The following is a 20,180-nucleotide window of genomic DNA, read 5'->3' on the forward strand; positions in this document are numbered from 1 at the left end:
GAAAGATTTTGAATAATATGCTACCACATATCCACCCCTCCAGACGAAGGGCGCTGCCATGGTACAAGCTCACTTCAGTCCTTTAGAACGAATTGAATTAAACTGTAGCCTTTAAATTTTGTGGGGTTTTTTTTTCATTTCAAGGATTTTTTCATGTTAGTTGGTCTCATATTTCTTTTTGGTTTTGGTTTTAGTCATTTTTTCCTCTTTGAATGAGGTAACAAAAAACAGACAAAATGAAAATGTGACATCGAAGAAAAATAAAACAACAACAAAAAGAACAGCGTTATTAGTTAAAAGTTATTGGAATGAGTAAAAGTATATAGTTATATGGTTGCTTACCCCTGAAGAACACACTGGAGGCCCACCGCATGCAGTCCAGAACGATAACGGTAAAGTGCCATGCCTTTAAGGAGATCTTATACCGGTTGTGTCATAAGAACTTCTAGTCTGTTGAGGCAAGATATTGTTTCAACTGACTGACAACGGACAAACTTCTTTGAAAATGCCAAACTGAAGAAAAAATAGAGAGTTCATATTGAATTATGAGATTAGCATAGAATTTTCACGGTCATGTTGGATTTTGAAATTTACTTCAGTTTGTTACCGCTGAAAAGATTTTCTTGGAACGCTGTTGTGAAATTAAGTAATTCAGCATGGTCTCTAGTTATACATAAAACATTTTAAAGCTAATTGGATTTTCAAGATGGCAACCAACAGCCATCTTGAATTGTGATATTTAAAGTTTGCTATCGGTATTTCTGAAGAGCCACTGATCATGATGTATGCAACATTTTAGGATGGTACAACTGAAAACAACCTTTACAACTATCACGTGGAAATGTGTAGTATTTCTCTGTGTTTATCATATGTAGCTTGATTTCGTTTGCGTGAATATTAAGTACACTTATACAGTGTACACAAATTTACGCAGAACTGTAAATGATTGTACGATGTTGAAAAACATCGCCCTGTATTGCTCACCAGATATTCGATATTCAAATACATGTGTTGTTGACATTCCGTTGAAAAAGCGGCTATATCAAATATATTTAAATAGAATTTGAAAGGAGCATGTTCTCATTGCAATATGAACATTTCTAGTCTACATACATAAGTCAATCGTGACGGTGCGCTAAATATAATTACATTGTTTAATCCCTACGACAAACGATTTTCGCCATTTATAATTATTTCTTCTAATAAATTTCAACCCAATCACAGTAATCCGTACTTGGTTTATATTCTTGTTTAATTAAAACTATTGTTTCAATGACTTTCTGTTACAATAACATCACGGTGGTTATGAAGCCATTTACATGGGTCCAATTTTCATAGGTAACTATGTGCTCTACGCTGGTTTGTCAACGTGGTTCCACAATTACTCACAAGAAATTACCAGCCACCTGCAGATGTCGTAATTCAACTTTACATGCACATGAAAAGTTCAAAAAGATCAAGAGACGTCGGGTAGGCAGGCGATCTATTTTTGGCTACACGTCTCGTAATCGTTAGGTAGCAGCTGATGCTAGATCGACCTCTTATTACAATTTTTTATATAAATGCGTGTATTTCTAGTATAATATTGAAAGTTTTAGAATCATTTTTCTAATTCATTAGAGTAATCACCCATGTTTAGTTTCAATTTAGAAATATACATGGTTTTCCTTCTGAAGTAGTGTTGCGTAATATCTTAACATAGAGTTGGAAAGTTTAGATGTGCTTTAAAAAACAAATCATTACTTTAAAAATGTTATTGGTTTTACATAGGAGCAGCATATTAATTAACATCAATGAAAAATATATTGGGAGACAACGGAGAAAAACTCATCGAGACAACTTGTTTCCTTGTATAATATGAAGTGTATAGGAAACAGTGAAATATGTCGTCCGTTCTTAAAATAAATAAGAAAATATATATAGAGATATTACTATATATAAATTCAGTGAACATATTTAATACCAAAACAATTATGTAATACTATTCGGGCAGAAATTGACATATATATAAAAATGAAGGCTTCAGATTCATACACTTTATTAATAATACTTATATCATGCACTTGAAATAGCTGGAAGGATAATGACTCTTATTAAATATTTGAGCCAATTTTGGCTAACCGACGGTACGCGCGGAGTTGCTTTCAGTCTACTTTTGAGATGGTCCCCGAGGAGCCTCTCGGGCGAGCGCTTTAAAGAAAAACGTACTCCTGACTGAGAATATACTCACTGTACAATAACGCATGCGCACAAGACGATTGGGGGAACCTGTTCAAAAAGAAGGAAAAGTGTTGAAAACATTACAGGATTTTTCTTTGAAATGTACATGTCACGAACTTTGTGATCACAAGACATTTGCTATCGTGAAGTACCATGACAAGTGGTGTTTCTGGAGGGAAGAAACCCACATTATGCCGATATTTTATGAATGCAGGTTCATGCATTTATGGTGATGAGTGTCAATTTTTTCACCAAAATCCCAGATCTGGTGTAGGGTTTCAAAAGCCATTTGCGAACGGTCCTTCATCGTCATCACAGGAAAATCAAGGTTTGGTCATTTGATTTAAGATGTTTCATGTTATTCTGTGATATCGATCTGATTGTTTGTATGTTCTTTTATTCTGAATCATGTTGTCTAATTTTGAGCGAATCAGCTGTTCGCCAAGTTGCATGTTGAACCTCATTGTCCAGAAATTTTTACAACCGGTGAAATGTAGTGCTTGAATAAAGGGATTGAAATGTAAATCATATAAACATTACACATATGTATTTGTTTGTTTATCAATCATAGCCATCTTCACGCTGCATGATTTGATTTATTTATTTATAAACAATTAAAGGGAGGTAAGTGTAGCAGCAGTGATTTGTGATCTATGTTCTGAATCATACAGTTACTCACTAGGAATTTGTAAACCAATATATCTATAGTCTATACCTGTTCATGATTATGTACGTTATTTTTGTGTATGTTTTGTAATTGGAAAATTTCAGCAGGGATAGACGTTTTATTTAAACTAAAAGCAAATTATGTGTTTTCCGGATCCACATTCAGGAAAATTTAAAGATCAATTCCATCCAGAAACAAAAATATAGGTTTATCTACAGTTTGGGAATATTACCTATTGTAGTAATGAAAAGGATTTTTTTTCTTTTTGTCAATTTTGAGGTGTGGAAAAATTTTGAACAGCCCTTTTGGTCAGAATTCAAAAGATGGCTATATGGGGTAAAAATGTATGACATACATGAAGATTACATGATTAAAATACGATAATGTTGAGGTTAGACTGATATGTCTTTTTTCATTATGGATGATTAGAAAATATTTTAGATAAAATATACCAATTAGCACTTTGGGGAGAATTTTCCCCTTTTTCAGGAGGGGAGGGGGAATTTCCCAAAGTTTTCAGGATATATTCTTGATGGGGAATTTGTTTATATTCAGAAGGGAAAACATACCTCTTGGGGACTACTACTACTTAAATTTTTGTTGGATTTTTTTCTGATGAGTCCAGAGCACCATTTCTTGCATAGGAATAAGTCCAGTTATAAATTAGATATAACACCACAGGAATAGCATTAATTTAGTATTTGAATATTTGAATCTGAAAAAATACTGTCACAACACTTTACCTAGTTGTAAAATTAGTCTTCACGAATCCTCGAAAAACTATATTGAAAATGAAGCAGCCTAAATGATAACTGTACTTTTAGGCGTATCAGTTTGGAAATCTCTTGGAGGTAGTATTGACTTCAGATGTCTATGTATTTTATGATGTGATTTTCACTGTAGCTACAACAGCTTTCATAGATAACACAAATATTGACAGATTATCAAGAGTGATACTGAAGTAGCTAATATTGATACTCCAATTGTCAAAGTATGTCTGTTCTTTTTTCTCATTGTTCTACATACCAATAAAAGTAAGTTTTTCAGAGTAACATTCCACTTGGAAACAAATAGACAACAGTCCAGTATTCACAAGTTAATTTTTTCGTGTGTTATTTGATAAAATGTCAAGGATGAATTCTTGTCATTAAAAAGAATTTGACACTTTCAAGCATTTATCTTGTTTACTTTAAGATGGAAAGTCTTATTGCATCACTCATGCTGACCATTGATGTGTGAAAAAACACTGAAAATGGACGACTAGATACATTATGCATCTCCTGAGGTTTTATGAATTTTAATTAATATAACCAAACTTTGCCTGTTTTTCTTTAATGATGACTCCGTGCAATGAATGGATGGAAAATTTTTGTGATAATTTTCTGTTGATATCCATATAATCATATATTCTTAATTTAGAAACAGCAAAAAAAATTGTGTTTTTCCAAGTTTCTCAGAAAATACAGGTGCATTTGTATCTAAATTTTGTATTTAGTTTAGAGCATACAGTGTACATCTCAAGCTTTCATAAGTTATGAAAAGTATCAAGTTGAAACACTTTAATTTAGGTTTTTGGTGATAAAAGTGTAAAACTAGATATTCTTAAGGATTTTTAGAATTGGCAACAACTTAAACTTTCTTGAAAAGATCCCCATTGACTGGAAATTTTGTACACACCATCAATAGACAACATGCTTTATTAAAATATATGTAATAAAAACATCTAAAAGAGGTTTTAACTGAATATCTTTCATATTAGATAATTTTGGAAACTTGAAGTAGGAGTACATAGTTATAAAAGACAGATATTTCCATTGATTTCTTGTTCAGATTTTGTATGTAATTTATTATAAAGTAACTAATATGTAATTGAAACAAAACATTATAAATCAATATAAATTATTAAACTTATCAGTTAAATTAATCTTAATATAACAGTACTTGTAACTTTCCAAGGTTTATGTCGAAAGACAGGTAAAGTTTCCTGTTTTCTGGTTGGGAAAAGTAATAGGAACAATATATTTACTGTTTGTAAAACTCTACATGTTACGCTCTTGCTTTCATACACTCAGAAGTTTGATATATATTATTATTTACCAAATACTTACAAACACTAACAATTACTTGATGGAATGTCATAGGGAAATTAAATTTTAACAACTACATACATGAAAGTTTAAGAATTTAAATGTATAAATTAAAGTGGTAATAAAGTGATTGTCAGTACAAATTTAACAGCTTATGTAAATAATTTGGATTAACAAAGCTAGGTGTTGGAGAATCATATGTAATTCATCTTCATTTACTAAGTGATTTAGCTTTTGATCAAACTTTATGTTTAAAATGCTTCAAATTTCATGATTATTAATCATACTGTTTTCAAGCAGTGATCAAATTTTGATCAATCAAAATTTCAAAATGAAAGGGAAGAAAGGAAATTAATATGGGGACATTTTCTGAAATAGACAATGAAATACTTTGTACCTTTATTAAATCCAAATGATAACTGGTAAAATGTTATTTACATACCATAAACAGTGAAAGATCATTAGAAATTTATTTGATTTCAGTGACAATTTCATGTCTGTGACTCTTGTGATAGTTTTCATGGATTATAATGAAAACATGATTGATAGAAAATCAGGATAATTTAGCTGTTGTCTGGTATAAATTAACTAATTAGAACAACACTGTATAATAATGATGAGAACTACACATGTGATGTAGTATGATTAGATTAAGAAGTTTTTATTGAGGAAGTGAATCATCCTATTTTACAGCAGGACCTTTCGATATGATGGGAAATAATGGAGATCAGTATTTCAACGCCACCTTTGAGCCTGAAAATGGTGGAGCTGATTTCATCCCATTTCCAGTAAGACCATGTATTATTTACATATTGTCACACATATTTGCAAAATGTTAAATGTGTTATGTTGTCACACAAATACATGTACTTTTACACGCAAATATAGTGTACATAAACATCCTTATTGACACACAGGTACATTGTACTTTATTGACACACAATTATAATGGAAATGTAATTTATTGCCAAACATAGACTATTGAATTGACGTAAAAATTCAATTTATTGACATACATAGTTCAGTGTGTACATAAGTATTGCTTCTGTATTTGGATTTAAAGAAAACTGTACATGTTGAAGCCCTATTCTGTTTTGCTGCACATTTTAGGAATTTTTACAAAAATAGGTAAATGATATACATGTACCTGGTAAATGTACATTGTTTTTAACCATTAATCATCATTTCACTAAGTTTTTTATGTGCAGATTTATGTGATAAGGATTCACCATTTCATCAATGTATAACTCTGTTAAATTTGTTCATATGCTTATAATTTGCACTTGCACAAAAAAATATATGTGACAGTGCATAGTTATTTCAGTATTTAAATACCGGGTACCCACATTGCATGATATGAATTCTTCAAACAGTTGAGACTTATTAACACACCCCTATGTTTAAAAGTAATTATCATTAATTACTATGGTGTGCTGTTCTGATTTATCCAAACAAAAAATAACTTAAGTAGCACAAAGTTATTTTGTCATAGAGATCTGTAAACAGACAGTGTGTCAAAATTTCACTCAGAACATTTGTGAAGTAGAGTAGTTTCAACTCCATATTTGATTCATATTTTATATTACTAAAATGAATTTTGTTTTACAGCATTCTCGACCTATATCAAGAACACATAGAAACATGGGCAATCCTATGCCACCCCAGGGTATGAAGCCCCCCTTTGGACCCCCTCCTCAAGGTCCTCCAGGCCACCCAGGACCTCCAGGCCCAAAGATGGAAGGCCAAATACAGAGACCTGATGGTCCTGGTCATGGAATGGAGAGACCCAATCAGATGATGGACGGATATGGTCCTAGAATGAATGGACCCGTATCTATGATGGAAAATCCCAATCCCAATGGGGGTCCCCCTAGGGCTGGCCTAAGGATGGATTCCATGCCCACAGATTTTGCTGCCCTTAATCTGTCAATTCCAAGTTCTAAGGTATATTTCTTACCTATGTCTTGTGTTTGGTACTTTTTCTTTATATGATCCTTTTCAGATTGAAATATATTCCCTTGCATAGTTTAATTAATGAAAATTAATTTTTTGGTTTGAGAGGGATTCAGACCAAAATTCAGTCTCTGCAACATTTTATTGTAAAATTTTTGCTATTTTATAAGGCCAGACAAAAAAATGGTTCCTGTTATGCTTTAAAAAAATTAGGGTAAGGAAGTTAACAAACAATGTGATATGGTTTATAAAAGAGAGACATCTTGACTTTATTTGCCTGAAAAAGTTTTGGGTAGCCAAAAAATATGAGGGTAGGAAAGGTGACTAGTTAGTCTTAATACTAATATATGATTTTTTCATCTTTTATTTGCTGTTTTAGATGAATGATAAAAGTGAAAAAATAAAATCTGCTTAAAGTGAAGATAACCCTACATTATCAATATCTAAGACATCTTAACACCAACTTTGTTTGTGAAATGCATTCAAAATTTTGTTTTAACCCCATTCTTTTTTGGTTCTGATAATTACAGGGACCAAATCCAATAGCGAATGAATTCATTCCTAAGAATGGACCTCTAACACATAGTGCAAGCTCTCCTAACTTCTCCACGTTTTCCGATGGGATGGCTACTGATGGCTCTGGAAACAATCACATGATGAACAACCCTAACGTGAATCACATGTCACAGCTTGGGGGACAAATGGGAATACCTCCCCCTAGTGGCCCAATGATTCCTCCCCATACTGGTGCTCAGATGTCCAATACGCCTCCCCCTTCACACCTGTCCACCACAGGTGTGTTACAGAGAGCTCAATTGTGTTTTTGGAACGTCAGTTGATATCATATGCTACCTCTAGTTCTTATGTAAAAGCAAAGAATTATTGTCAAATATTAATTGGTACAATCGAGTATAAATAAATATCGTGGTTTTAAAAAGCATAAGTGTTGTAAATGTATCTATTTATGAACTGACATCCACTTCTTACTGTATTTTTTTTATCTAGGAATAATCTAAAGCTTATGTTCTTGTTTTAATCAAACCATTGTTGATTTGTTAAAATCTTTTTATGTTTGTAAAGGATACGCAGCCAGTCCGAACCATAGTCCACATTTATCTCCCTCCAACTCACCATTAATGTTACGTCGCACAGCCTCGCCTATAACACCGCTGAAAAATACAACGCCTAAAAAGTCAGCAAATACGACAATACAGGTGAGTTAAAGTTCAGCAACTTCTCCAGAGTTTTTTGTTTTGTCTTGGACAATAAATCACAAAATTGAGACTGTATTGTCACTTTTTACCTTGCTTTGATATTTTGAGTTTATCTTTATACTCCAAAAATGTCTTCATTTTTAGACCAAGCTTTATACTAGTAAAATCACATAACATAAATACCTTTCAAATCAACGATATCACAAAACTGGACTTTTGTGTTCAGCTCATTTTCTTCAAAAGTACCTGTGCTATTTCATCAGCTGTTGCAGTAGGGATGTTTCTTTTTTGTTTTTTCTTTATTTTTACCTGGAAAAAAAACCTCTCAGAGTCTGAAAAACCTCCTTATGACCTGTCTGATCAAATTGAAAAATAGGTCATTGAAGCAAGCACTGTAGAATGTTTGATGATTTGTTTCATATTCTTTTATATTGAAAATGTGATATTTTAAGGTTAAAAATGTCTTAATCAAAATTGGACTCTTAATGAAAATGCAGTCTTGAAAAGGACAGTGTATTTATGTAGTAGTACTGTTTTGGATTAAGAAGTGAACCTTTTATTTTTCAGGAAAATGTAGGTGGCACCACATATTTTTACTCGCCAGAAGATTTCACCCCACAGCATGAAGGAGCTGTAAGTTGTGTCAGAATATTTGCTTTGTGTATTTTGCTAGTTGGAATGCTTTCTTTTTGAAAAAGATTAATTGTTGCTTTTGTTTAATTCAAATTGATACTTTTTATTGGTCAATTAAATAGCTTCAAATTAGCAGTAATCCTTGAAACATTTTGCAATTTGTGGTCAAAGGGAGATAACTTGAAACCATACTTCCATTTTCTTCTTTTTGAGTTTCAAAACCGAAATCTTAATGTCAATTGCATTGAATAAATCAAGAATTCAGGAATTAGAGACCTGATGAATGAGATATTGCTGTTTTATTGGAATGAATTACTGCATGCAGAAATATTTTTTTCAGTTTTTTCATTTATTGAAATGAAGCATAAGGTTTGCTCTTTCAGTTCCATAGTCTACCAAACTCCTAACTTTGTCACCAACCTTTTTTTAATAAAGCAAGAATGAGGATATATATATATGTCTATTCTACAAGCCTTTTCTATTTAAGATGGTATTAGAATTTTTATAGTACATCATATGTTTAGCAAATGTTAGTATGTGAATTTAATTTTTGTGTAAATGTTTTGTTTAGGCCCTGCCCAACTTTTCTGTATTTCCAAGTCTCCCACCTCATATTGCACATATGACTGTAAAGAAGAATATGCCACAATTCTTCATGCCAGATGAACTGAGAGTGGTAAGTATCAATTTCATAAGGATGCATTAAGAGGGCACAGGGAGGGGTAAAGAAGGACGGAGAAAAGATATTTACGTATTCTTGTAGCATTGTTCCTTTTCATTTCAGTGTACCTTTCATCCATGATCTGACTCATTATTTATTTTTTATTTTTTTTGCTAAACTGATGGACAGAATGCTTGAAGTTTTTTGTATAAAGCTAAAATTTTCTATTTTTATTATTCAGATATCTTTAATGTGTGTTTTGAATACTGAATACTTTAATTCCAACATTTTGAAGAAAAAAAACGAATATTGCCCATGAATGAGATCACTGTCTATCTGTTGTAGGAGATCCTGAACCGTCATGCTTTGACCATGGCCCAGATTGATACTAGTGCAAATCCAGGTAAATGAAGAAACAGGAAACAGTATATGATACTTCACATTTCAGGACTGCCTTATATCATATCATGAATATAATTGGTTTGCCACTTTAATTTTTTATAAAAAATAATTGTCACAATTTTGGCAGGTATTCAATTGTATTTGTTTTAGTAATTATAAATTATAAATAGCAACATTTTGAAAAATGACAACATTTTGAAAAAAGCCAACAAAAATCTGAAAATTTGCCCAGACTCCTTTTTTCTTCCACTCACAGATCACATATTGCTCATGCACAGTTCTCAGTCAGTAACTACATAAGCAGAGATAGAGGATGTCTTTACATAGTCCTTTGATTTGCATTGGTATATCAATACAAATTTTGTTGAACTGTCAACATTGAGTGGAGTTTGTAAAAGAAATATTTGTGGCAGGACGATCATGATCTATCACAAGTCAACTGAGACGCGGTAGATATTTAAATTGTCTTTGAAGAACACAAATCTTTGTCATGGTCTTATGTATGTCAGTATTTATGTTTAATTGTTTCCTGGTTAATAACCTTGTTGCCAACCAAGGTCATTTTCAGGCTGTGGTCTCCTTGTGGTAGCTACCTCACTGAACAACAGACCAAGGGGTACTACATGCAACTTTGTACAATATAGAGTAAAATCTCTTGCCCAAGGGTGCTAACCATGCCTGTACAGATTTGTCTGTTTTTCCTAAGAAACAAAAATTGCTATGGGTAGGGTGCATTGAATCATGCACCTTGGGTCTGCGTCTTGAGTTACAAAGGTGTGAGGTGTTTGGTTTGATGCTTATTGCTCCCTCCTGTAGTGAACAGTGTAATTATTGTTACAAATTATTCTTCTGATTCAGCATGTATACATAGATAACTTACCAAATTAAAAAAACTAAGGGAGAAAACACTAGGCTTGACACATGACGCATATCACTCTGTTACAAGATATGACCAGTATGTGTTCAGTTCCCCATGACAGGATACCAATCAACACACGAGAGCTATTTTTAGGTCATCCTGAAGATTCCTACCCCATATGTCAGATGACCTGATCTGATGGATCAAATCATAATGTTCGTCATTTGTCTACCATGCATGAAAGTTTTCAACATTTCCTTTAAAACTGACAAACTCTTCCTGATCCTATTTGGTAAAATAATCCATGGGGCTAGCTCTGTTACAACTTCTGTTATTTTATTCATGGGCTATGATATTCTTTGTAGATATCCCTGTGGAGGTAGATACCTACCACAACTTATTTCCACTGGAGCCTCCTCCCACCAACCCCATGCAGAAGTCGAATAGATTTAGCTACCCAACCACATGCTACAAAGCTGTGAACACTAAGGATGGTCTCACCTACTGTCTCAGGAGAGTGCATGGTATGTATATCAAAGCCAGTTTACTGTTGGGTTAATTTTAAGTAAGAAAGCTAACCACAAGCCTCTGATATTACCTTGACATTCCAAGGGGACAAGGAAAAAGTGTATGCACAAAAAACACTAAACCTTTAGTTTTTCTGAAAGGTATTTTCTGGAGCAAAAATATATTCTGAAAAGGTAAGTGAATGGGGAATATCAAATAAATGTATTTAATCACTCGGGAGGATATCCTTGCTGATACTTTTGATATATCAAGCAATAAAATGAGAGGACATATTGTTTCTGTGCTTATGACATGGCATCGCATACAATTTGGTACTGTCAACGTCAATTGTTATTGAATTACTGTGATATATATGTAAACTATATTTTTAGCCTAGTTATTTGCAATGTAGATTGTAGATGTATATTTTGCTGGTGATGTAGATGATATCTTGCCTGTAAAGATTGATCTTAGTATTAAATAGATGACATTTCTACAATACGCAGGGTTCCGACTATCCAACACTAAGTGTATGAGTATCATTGACATGTGGAAGAAAATGTATCATCCTAACATTGTACAGCTGAGGGAGGTCTTCACCACCAAGGCCTTCGGAGATAATTGTAAGATATTACCAACTCTTTTGAATTATCATATTTTTTTCCCTATTTATTGATGACATCCCCAAAAGATTGACCTAGGCTGTTTCATAATGTACTCTACAGTATAAGAAAATGAAAGTTTCAATATTAGCAAGAATAAGACTTTTGGTAAGAAAATGATAGTTTCAATATTAGCAAGAATAAGACTTTTGGTAAGAAAATGATAGTTTCAATATTAGCAAGAATAAGACTTTTGGTAAGAAAATGATAGTTTCAATATAAGACTTTTGGTAAGAAAATGATAGTTTCAATATTAGCAAGAATAAGACTTTTGGTAAGAAAATGAAAGTTTCAATATTAGCAAGAATAAGACTTTTGGTAAGAAAATGAAAGTTTCAATATTAGCAAGAATAGGACTTTTGGTAAGAAAAGGATAGTTTCAATATTAGCAAGAATAAGACTTTTGGTAAGAAAATGAAAGTTTCAATATTAGCAAGAAAACTTTTGGTAAGAAAAGGATAGTTTCAATATTAGCAAGAATAAGATTTTTGGTAAGAAAATGATAGTTTCAATATTAGCAAGAAATAAGAAAATGAAAGTTTCAATATTAGCAAGAATAAGACTTTTGGTAAGAAAATGAAAGTTTCAATATTAGCAAGAATAAGACTTTTGGTAAGAAAATGAAAGTTTAATGATTAACAAGGATAGAACATTTGACAACAAAAGTTTATACCAGTACTTCAAGCTTCAAGTGAATTTATACAAAAATGGTAATTACTGTATTGTATTAATTGTACACTTTAAAATTGATTACCATCTACCCAATATTTTGGTAAGCATCCTATTACATACCACTAATGATAGGTAAGATATCACAATACAGTTTCAGCTTGAGTTGTACATGTTGAACTTCTTTGCACATTTTTGTACAGCTGCTATGTGAGAGCAGATTTTTTCAGGATGCTGGTAATGTTAAATTTTACAGCCATTGTCTTTGTGTATGACTACTACACTGGAGCAGAATTTTTACGATGCTGGTAATGTTATATTTTACAGCTATCGTATTTGTGTATGACTACTACACTGGAGCAGAATTTTTACGATGCTGGTAATGTTATATTTTACAGCTATCGTATTTGTGTATGACTACTACACTGGAGCAGAATTTTTACGATGCTGGTAATGTTATATTTTACAGCTATCGTATTTGTGTATGACTACTACACTGGAGCAGAATTTTTACGATGCTGGTAATGTTATATTTTACAGCTATCGTCTTTGTGTATGACTACTACGCTGGAGCAGAGACTTTGATGGCACATCACTTCCACAATGCTGGTGCCATGAACAGCTACCATGGTAGCATGGATGGATCTTCGCGCTCATTCAACTCTAGTCATGGAGGAGGTCCAGGGGGAGGGGCAGGTGGTAAAGGAAGTGAGTGTCACTCTTTAGGTGTCCAGAGTTACTGAGGGGACGATTTATTTTATCTTGTTTGTTTATAGGGAATAATTTAGTGTGAAACTTTCTACATTTTCTTTTCCTGAGTTTTTTTAAGAATCCCTGTAAAACGTATCCGTTTATGATTGATATTATTTTAAGATTCTGTATGAACTTACTGTAAACTTTTGTTCAGACCAAACTAAATTTAATCTATATTGTTTAACTCATTGGAATTGTGTACAAAATAATGCTTAAGAAGATAAACTAGAGTTCAAACAGTGCCCAAAATTATGATGAAGTGTCTAAAAACACAGGCTAGCATGGCAGGATAAAACTACTGATTGGTAAAGACATTGACCTGTTCAGAACATTGTAAAATATGTCATTTATGATATATTTATCTTTTGAAACATGTTAATGGACTGTTAAGAGACCACAGGTTTCATTTTGGCCTTCATCATGTTTTATATCACAAGAAATTATGGAAGTCAAGTGGGGGGATTGGGGATGGTCGGGTTTGGGGGGCGGGGGACGGAGCATATGGTGGCTAGTGTATTAGCAGATTAAGTATTGACATACTTGTATTCAGAGTGTGAATTGAGACTGTAGGGACAGATTAAAGCTTTATTAAAACTGTCTCATTAGTGTTTTATCTCTGAGTCTTACAATTTACAATTACTACCTATTTACAACAGCCAGAAGTTTACTGTATATTAACAAATCATGATTCATTTTCTTGTTCAAATGTTCCCAATATCTGATATGAATTCTTCTATTTTTCCAATTTATGTGACCAGTTGTGTAAATAAATGCTATCTCTTTGATATAGATGTGAATGGTCCGCGTCAACATGCAGGCCTGCTTCCTGAAAGCCTCATCTGGGCATATGTGGTGCAGCTAAGCTCGGCCCTTAGAGCTATACATGCTGCTGGACTGGCCTGCAGGACTATGGATCCCACAAAGGTCCTTATCTATGGAAAGTCCAGGTTACGGCTCAACTGTGTTGGTATTCTGGATGTCCTCACCTTTGATAGCACCAATGGCAACCCGATGGCTGTCATGCCTCATTACCAGGTAAAAATCACCATTCAAAGTTTGTTTTTTAATATTGGTGTGTAGGGATACTGTAACTCTCTGCTAAAGGTTTTATATTGATGCTTTGGTTGCACTATGGGGTATTTGCTGACAAATCATGATGGAACATAAATCAAGGCAGCTTACTAAAAACAGGATTTTACAGTGTTTTATTTCTTGATGAAAGGTCTCACATTTGCCTTGTACAAATATTGCCAATATCAGAAAAAAGTCAATTGGAAAAAATTACGAGGTCAGAATTAACGAGATGTTTGGATGATGTCTCTGGCAACATTGTCTCATTTTATATGATGGATTTGATTGCAGCAAGATGACTTGCTCTTCATGGGACGTGTGGTTTTGGCACTGGCCTGTAACACTGTAATGGCAATTCAGCGTGACAGCTTCCAGAATTCGATGGAACTCATAGCTAGAAACTACTCAGCAGATTTGAAGAATCTCTTCTTGTAAGATTTCTTATCTTTAATTGTAAATGTATGAATATCTTTTGTAATGGATTTTATAAATCAATTGATTTGTTCATATTCCAAATAGTAATTATAACGTGGCAACACAACTTTCCTGCCTTAATTTTCCCCTATGATGTTAATTAGACATCCTTAACTTGTTTTTGTTCCATTAAGACAAACTAAACTTAAGATTGGATAACTGACATACATGTACTGTTTATATTCACTACCCGTTTGAGCAAGATTGTGTTAAAGGAAACTAATTTGTACATATTGTTTCCTTGTCATTATAAAACCTAACAAAACTTCAGACATCAGTACAACAATAACTCATGTACATTGATGAAAAGGTTTTAGAACTCTTTTATCAATTATGAACATTGTTAAGATTCTCCCTAGTACTAACAGTTTTTTTGTTTGCCGATTGGTTCAACTTTGGGGCTTTGTAAGAATTTTCAAAAGTAAATTGTTGTACTGAATTATGAAGAAATTGAAAAAAAATTCATATTATGGGGTACCAGTTTTCGTAGCCATGTTTTGTTATCTTCCAGTTTTCAAAATATTAAGTTGTATGCAATAATTGTATTAATTACACATTCAGAAGGAAATCATGGTTTTGGTGAAGCATGTAATTTTATTAATACACATTTATTAGGGATTATTTTACAATCTGATGATTAACTGTTTTAGGTATTTACTAGCCAATCAGAATCGGCCAAGGAGCATCAACGACATCATGCCAATGATTGGTGCGAGGTTTTACACTCAGCTGGACTCTGCCCAGCTCAGAAGTGATGTGATAGAGACAGAGTTGGCCAAGGTTTGTTATCATTAGTTTATCATTTATTTATTGAAGTATTATAATATGTTTAAAGATTAGAAACCCTGATGATGAAAATGAGTTCTCAGAAATGGGGTTCAAAAAGGAGTGATAATTTAACCATAGTTGGTTGTAAGAGACTATCAATTTTAGATAGATTGACAATGGTGTGTCAGTGGAATACAATAATTTGTATGCCCATGAAACAGTCACAGATGTTATCAACAATGTTACGTGGTATTAGTCTTACTGTGTTACATGTCACTATATATCCACTTATATGTAGCATTTGTCCTGTTACCAGTGTTAATGTCACTGGGTCCATGTCACGCCTGTGGCTACCAATGTGTAGCATTTGTCCTATTACACATGTTATGTCACTAAGTCCATGTCACGCCTGTGGCTACCAATATGTAATATTTGTCCTATTACAAGTGTTAATGTCACTAGGTCCGTGTCATGCCTGTGGCCACCAATGTGTAGCATTTGTCCTATTACAAATGTTATGTCAATAGGTCCATGTCACGCCTGTGGCCACCAATATGTAGTTTTGGTCCTAGGAGTAATGAACAAAATGAAAAGTAATTGCTTTATTTTTGTGTACAGGAGGTAGAGAATGGTCGAGTGCTCCGACTAATTTGCAAGTTTGGGATTATCAACGAAAGGCCAGAGTAAGTTTTGTGTTCTGTCACAACAGAAAATTGGCATATATATAATGTATGTAAATAGTGGAAATAGAATTTTAGGTGAACAAAGTTTAGAATAATTGTGTTTTTCCATTGTTTATCAATCAAATACAAACATTTTACAACATTTGAAAGATAAGGAAACTTGTATGGCTGTATAGAGATAAAAATGTCATCAAACTGTCTGTATGATAATCTCAGAAATTGATAAGAATTGGGGTTTTTTGTGATTTAATTTCTGGGGTTGATAGATAAATGAGAATGTTTTGGAAAGAAAAGATTAATCACATACCGGTCAGGCTGACCAAATTATAGGAATCTCTTTATTTCATGTTAAATTCTACATTTACTGTTTTCCAGAATTTTTGTAGCTTCCAAATTTATTAATTTTACTACATTGGCACAATAGAATTTTTTTTTCTTTTGGGAGTTTAAACTTGATACATTGCCTATTGCAGATTCAACATGGATCCACAGTGGTCAGAAACAGGAGATAGGTACATGTTGAAACTTTTCCGAGATTACCTGTTCCACCAGGTAGATGAGAATGGGGCCCCTTGGATTGACATGGCCCACATTGTACAGTGCTTAAATAAGGTGTGTTGGTAGTTTGATTCTGAAATAAAACTTACTATATGTTTTGTATAGAGACCTAAGTGTCACTTCTTTATAACTGTGTTATTTTATGATGCTATTATTTCAAGTGATCTGATCGTAGTAAAATCACACAAGATATTTGGTAGTTTCCATGTTATAAAACTGATTACAAAAGTTATATCAACATAAATTAAATATAAAAATCATACATTTATAAAGTAGATAAAATTGATATTTAACCAAACTTTTGTTAAATTGAATAATCAACTATCAGTTAATGAAATTTAATATTCAACTGTTACGTTGTCATTCCATGGACTGTTGGGAGAAGTTACATACCAGATGTTGTGTGAAATCTTATGTTTGACTATAGAAAAATGTAATACTTGAATATATTTGACTATATATAAATGTCAAAATTTGACTAGATAAATTTATTATATGTCAATAGGTTAATGGAATATTTGACTATAGATAATTGTAATATTTGACTATAGATGAAAGGAATATCTGACTATAGATAAATGGAATATTTGACTATAGATAAAAGGAATATTTGTAATGTTTGACTATAGATCTGTTGTTTTGTTGACAGCTGGATGCTGGTATACCAGAGAAGATCTGTCTTATGTCTCGTGATGAGCTCAGCGTACTAGTGGTATCGTACGCAGAACTGAAACAAAATTTTGAGCAGTCATTTAACGATCTCTTGGCAGTTCGCCACCAGAATGGGGCCTACTCTTAGTGATGAATGGACAAGCCAACTATGGTATCTCTGTATCTCACACAGATGTTTACTGGAGCAGATTGATGTGAAATAATGGAACAAGGAAAATATTTCAAATTTGAACTTGTCAGTGCATATCTGAACTAAAACAGTGATGGAGGGTGACAAAGGGCTGCATAGGGCCGTGTAATAGGAATTGACCTTTGACTTTTTTTTTTTGTTTCCAACTACACCTATGGGAGATAACTCCTTAATATCACGAAACAAGTTCTGTCCTTATGCCTAAGGCAGCAAAAATGTGGCATTTGTTCCAATGTTGTTTTGATTGGGAAATAATTAATATGTACATTTTTATGATGGTATATATAAATTGAACTGTTTTTGTTTCAATAGTATTGTATTGTAAGATTGATATTCAATTTTATGTACAAGTTGATAAAATGTGTGTGTAGGATTGTACAATTTTTGTGTAGCATGCCGATCCCAAGTATGGGGTTGTCCCTGTTGGTTGGACTGACCCTATGAATGGGCCAGGTATGGGGCTGTCCCTGTTAATGGGGTCGACCTTATGTATGGGCCAGGTATGTGACAGTCGCTGTTAATGGTTCAACCATGTGTATGGGTCAGTTACGGGACTGTCACTGTTAATGGTTCAACCCTATGTATGGGCCAGTTATGGGGCTGTTGCTCTAGATGGGGCTGACCCTATATATGGGTCTGATGATGGACAATGAACTTACACCTTCCTTGTCTTTAGCAGGCAGGGCTTGTTGACGGAGGTAACAAGGGCATATTTTTGTATGTTCAGATTTGTTGATACCTCTGATGAATTTTAAAAGTGACCTTTCCTCTTTGTTGATATAAATTTTTATATTGCCATATTCAGTTACTAGAGGTAATAACTGAAATGCTATGGAATGAAGGAAGATGAATGATTTTGTACCCTACATTCGTCAGCAATAAGAAAGTTAATACAACAAAAAGTTTTTAGCAGCCAAATCATGTCATCACGAGTAAAAAAAAGCATGGATGATTTTTTGAATGGCATGAAACCATTGTTTGATAAAGATATGAAATTATATGAAATATTGGCATTCCATTTCAGCATCTGCTCAGTGCTCATTGTGTAACCACAATTTTCATCCAAGATTGATTGTCCAGATAGGACAAAACAAAGATCTCACATTAATCAAACACACCAAAATAGCATTAGTTCTGTAGCAATGTTTAACAACACTGTTGAAATGCATTTAATGTGACACAAGTCTTGAAGTTTGTAAAGATCTGGGTCACCACAGGATAATAGTTTTTGAAGTTGTGACAACTATAGTTGTGAAATTGATGAAGATAATTTTCTGAAGAATGTTAATGAAATCATGGGAGTTTCAACTGCTGGATCATTTACTTCATTGTAAAAAGCTTTAGCATTCACAGTGAAATTATAGTTAGTTATGAACATGAATCAGTAAGTGTAGGATTGTTGTTGGTTACGTTTATTGTCCCGTTTACAACCAGGATCATTTTGAGACAGGGTTTCTTTCTAGTAATCGGTGGCTATCTCGGTTACAAGGATTCTGTCTAGTTGATATGAAATATAGGTATGTGGACATTGATCCTGTATAGTGACTGTCATTAAGTTTGGATCAGACTGTAGGCATGGTAGGTTGGTAATTCTTTAGCTTACATCAGGCATACAACATTGTCCTTGACAAAATATAGACTTACTATCTAGAACTCTTATTTATCAATTGCTGGAGATATTCATTTAAACAAGAAAGCATGGATTTTGGGAGTCAAAAAATTATTGTTTATAATAGTTGAATGTTTTGTAAATTTTAGTCAGATGGCAAAGTGATGTGATATTTTTTACATCTGCTTCACACTTTTGGCCTAGTATTGGTATGTGCCATTATTTGTTTTCAAGGTATACCAGGATTTTAGCCAGCAACCATTTAATGCATTTCACACAATGATATTGTTAGTACAAATTTGCCTCTACAAAATGGCAAAGTCATGGTTTTCCACTTCGAAGATAAACACAGAAGGAAAATATTTGTTGAGACTTTTCTCCATTGTATCAGAGTGATGATTGTGCAACAGTTGATGTTCTTCTGTAAAAAACTACATCAGTGATTTGTATCTAGATTTATGACTTTAGATTGTTTTCATTCTCAGTGCACCAGTTACTTAATGTAAATGTATATCTATATAAATCTACCTATTAATATATAGCACTTGATTCAGTGCTTATAATGACTGGGTTTTACATACCTGTACATTTAATGAAAATTGAAAGTCCTCAAGATATTTCTTGTACTTCTCTCAGGTCGAAAGTCAATGGCTCTGTTTCTTAAATTTAATCTTTATGTTGTAATATTCCAATTTTTATGTAATCACTTCAGCAGATCGCTGTCAGGTTAAATTCTTTACATTTTTCCATCTGTCAATTTTACTATTATAGTCCTATCAACAACATTAAAGGCAAATAATTACTCAACTCAATGATCTCAGTTTACAATACTATGTTAAAAGGGTAATGTTAGAGATTCTCTCGATCA

At 33.2% G+C, this 20,180-nt stretch overlaps 1 protein-coding gene across 1 annotated transcript; it reads left to right on the plus strand.

The window, feature by feature from the left end:
* Positions 1 to 2,373: 2,373 nt before the first annotated feature.
* Positions 2,374 to 17,640, plus strand: LOC132553907 (PAN2-PAN3 deadenylation complex subunit pan3-like). Its single transcript, XM_060218195.1, has 17 exons — positions 2,374 to 2,548; positions 5,668 to 5,770; positions 6,561 to 6,918; positions 7,458 to 7,722; positions 8,008 to 8,141; positions 8,709 to 8,774; positions 9,346 to 9,450; positions 9,781 to 9,838; positions 11,062 to 11,220; positions 11,710 to 11,826; positions 13,075 to 13,242; positions 14,078 to 14,322; positions 14,650 to 14,789; positions 15,483 to 15,612; positions 16,219 to 16,283; positions 16,757 to 16,895; positions 17,491 to 17,640. The coding sequence occupies exons 1-17, from the start codon at positions 2,374 to 2,376 to the stop codon at positions 17,638 to 17,640; spliced, it is 2,577 nt and encodes an 858-aa protein (XP_060074178.1).
* The last annotated feature ends 2,540 nt before the right edge of the window (positions 17,641 to 20,180 follow it).

This window comes from Ylistrum balloti, unplaced genomic scaffold (assembly GCF_031769215.1).
Source record: "Ylistrum balloti isolate Yb309-2 unplaced genomic scaffold, AGI_CSIRO_Ybal_v1 Utg370366, whole genome shotgun sequence".
NCBI lineage: Eukaryota > Metazoa > Mollusca > Bivalvia > Pectinida > Pectinidae > Ylistrum > Ylistrum balloti.